Genomic DNA, 3,216 nt, shown 5'->3' on the forward strand with positions numbered 1-3,216 from the left:
TGTCCTTTGAAGTAGAAATGAAATCTCAAGTTAATAAGGTAACAGTATGGAAAACAGAGCTTGATAAAAATTTCTGTAATGTTTACCAAATGAGACCTGGAGGGGGAGAACTAACTAAACCCTAAACAACATGTCAGGTTATATTCATGGGGAAGCCGGAAAGGCAGAAACTCTGCTGTCCTTGAAACATTTCAAATAGCTCAAATCTAAACAAAAAATAATTACTGTTAGAGGGGAAAGTAGTACAACTGATTATGTAGGTAAAAGCATTTATAAAGATGTTGTTTTTGCAGTTGTACTAAATAATGGTCTCCTAGTATCCCTGTTAGATGCTTATCATGTAGTTTGGTAATATTCATCCTCTTCTGTTCTTACCTAATGGATCCCTTATAACTCAGTAGCCCATTGCAGGTTTTCATCATTCTAAGGAAAAGAAAGATATAGATCTGTCAAATATCTGTACTGATACAGCTCACTTCTGATGTAGACATCCCATGTCCTTTGCTATGATCGTTACAAGTACACATTCACATTTGAAACCCATCGCTCCCATCGCTGTAGGACAGGACAGGACAGGACAGGACAGGACAGTCTCTGCTAAGTCGTTTATCATACAGCATAAGCATCAACTCTGCAACACAATCGCTCTCCCAGTAACGTTCAGTAAGAGATCTACCTTCCTTCTCCTTCTCCTTTTCTTGTTATATGTAGTATCAGAACAAGGGCCCTCTAGCAACGTTGATTATGATAATCTCTCTCACTTCACTTATCCCTGTAAACCTAAGGGAGGAATTCTTTTGAAACTGTACATTAAAATACAATCTTTTGGGCTAAGGCCAAGTAAAACACTTGACTAAAAAAGGAAACAAACAAAACACGCCCAAACAAAAACTTTGTTTACTCTCCTTTTCAAACCAGGAAATCTGCATTTAAAGTAACAACCACAGGTTCTGAATGGTCCTAGACTGAAGAGAGGGTGTTTTCTTTTTCACAGCAAGGCCACACAGCACAGCGGTGCTGGATGCAATCTCCAAGTCCATCTCAGTGCAGCCGCCCAGAGTCTCGAGACCCAAGACTGGTGCTCAGCAGTCCTCCCGGATTTATGAGGGCTGCGAGTTAGTGTGATGGTGATCGGGTGCCTGCTTCACATACTATGCCTACTTCCCTCATTAATGTGAAAGGCTGCAAAGGAAATTGGTGCTAGGACCAGAAACTCCAAGTTGTTAAATTATACTTTTTTTTTTAAATCAATAAATATTTCTATATTTGCTTCAAGTGGCTTGTTTAACACATAAATTATGGCAGACCTCATGGCTTTCTCCTGTCCTACAGGGTCAGTGAACTGCTTGTTAAGACTTTGAATGGTAGTCTTGAATTTATCAGTTCTAGGAACATGAGAAAAATGTTGAAACTGAATGCACTGTGTATTTTTACATGAAACTGTGTGAAAGAAATCTTGAAATATAAAACTTACGGAGGTAAAAGGGAAGTAAAATGGACTCCCTAAAATTTCCTTTCTGTGGGGACATTACTTGGTTCATGGTGTAAGCGCACTCGTTAATACTCTGAGCACTATAAATGTAGAAAGGCGCTGCTGGGCACCATCCTGTATGCTGCCATCTGTAGGGCGAACATGGCTGCCACGGTAGCATGTGCCTCCATTCCTAGGCTTGGTAGGGAGATGAACAGAACACAGGAGAGTCAGAATCACTGGGAGACCGGGGAATTCCTGTTGAGCTTAGAAATATGAAGAAACAATTGGGAAAATAGCTAAATAAAAGACATTTTAAAAACCTGTATTAGAAAAAAGATAAATAATGTGTTTGAGAACAAAGACTGTATTTTTGTACTTTCTTAAAAACTACGTAACTCAGAATGGTTCATTAGTCCTAGAAAATAAAGATGTACTACCATTATGTCGTTTTCCTTTTTCTGTATGGTACTCCATCCTTGGTATGTTTATTGCTAACTTACACTGTGACCTTACCTGGTCCACCAGTACTAACCATGTTGTGAAATATACAACACTTGAAGTTGACCAGCCAGCTTGTTTATCTGAAAATAGCTATTATCGATGATTTTTGAGCCTCCCTGGCTACCTGTCAGTTTTCTAAAGTAGTAACTATAACCTAGGCTCACATGACTTGGCTCCATGCTTGCTCTAGGCTTTATCTGTTAAACAGGAATAGCAGTCCTAAAAGGGCTCTTTGAGCCAGTCAGATATTCTCATAGTGTAGCCTTAGCCTTCGTTCAGCTTTTAGTCTTGTTTCAATCCCTAGAATGTGAAGGTCAAGGGTGTTTTCTTATCTGGCTGCTTTTTTAGTTTTAGAGCAGTCTAGTCATCCTCAATTCTAAGAGGAGCTAGTTCTAGGACCACCCACAGATTAAAACAATAACAGCAAGCAGTGACACTAACGTCCCTAAGTGGCATTCTTTGCATGTAAGATATTCAATCTTTCCATATACATCAAATTCCTTCTAACTTCTACTACAATATAAATACAATGAAAATAGTAGTTATTTCGGTGAATACTAGTAAGTGTTGTAACACATTCAGCATAGATGCTGGGTTGTTTTGTTTTTTTTACTTTTTTTCTAAAGATTTATTATTATATGTAAGTACACTGTAGCTGTCTTCAGACACACCAGAAGAGGGCGTCAGATCTCATTACGAATGGTTGTGTGACACCATGTGGTTGCTGGGATTTGAACTCAGGTCCTTCGTTCAGAAGAGCAGCCAGTGTCCTTAACTGCTGAGCCATCTCTCCAGCCCTTGTCATCTTTTAAGTACCTTCATCTTTTCAAATCTGGAGATGAACACTGAGAGGCTGACCATGTAATCTCTTTAGTTTCACAACTAGCACTAGAGAAAACGTTTTACAGCCTCAAGGAAGAGGCTTGGGGAATATAGGGTTTTTTTTTTTTGTCATGATCTGCTTAACTGAGATTAAAGCCTGTATTATTTTTGTTGCCCTAATATACACAAACACACAGCAAGATAAAAGACATAACTTACTGGCTTTCTATTACCAAGATGGCCTCTACTGCAGGTATACTACTACAAATGTATTTTAACATTTTAAATTTTATCTTGCCTGTATTTATACATGGCTGTGTACTACTTGAATGCTGAAGGCCAGACATGGTATTGGAACTCCTGGAAGCAGAATACAGTTGCCTAACAGCCATCATGTCAGTGCCAAGAATTAACCTGAG

At 38.9% G+C, this 3,216-nt stretch overlaps 1 protein-coding gene across 1 annotated transcript in view; it reads left to right on the forward strand.

The window, feature by feature from the left end:
• Window positions 1–1,211, forward strand: part of Bora (BORA aurora kinase A activator) — a 26,671-nt gene extending 25,460 nt beyond the window's left edge. Inside the window, exons 11-12 of the mRNA XM_021182151.3 lie at window positions 1–38; window positions 995–1,211. The exon at window positions 1–38 is cut by the window's left edge and continues 103 nt beyond it. Coding sequence (XP_021037810.1) covers window positions 1–38; window positions 995–1,120 — 164 coding nt within the window. The 3' untranslated portion in view covers window positions 1,121–1,211. The remainder of the gene's footprint in view (window positions 39–994) is intronic.
• Window positions 1,212–3,216: the final 2,005 nt, after the last annotated feature.

The sequence above is a fragment of the Mus caroli genome, unplaced genomic scaffold, assembly GCF_978045245.1.
Source record: "Mus caroli unplaced genomic scaffold, Mus_caroli_1 scaffold_12, whole genome shotgun sequence".
Classification (NCBI taxonomy): domain Eukaryota; kingdom Metazoa; phylum Chordata; class Mammalia; order Rodentia; family Muridae; genus Mus; species Mus caroli.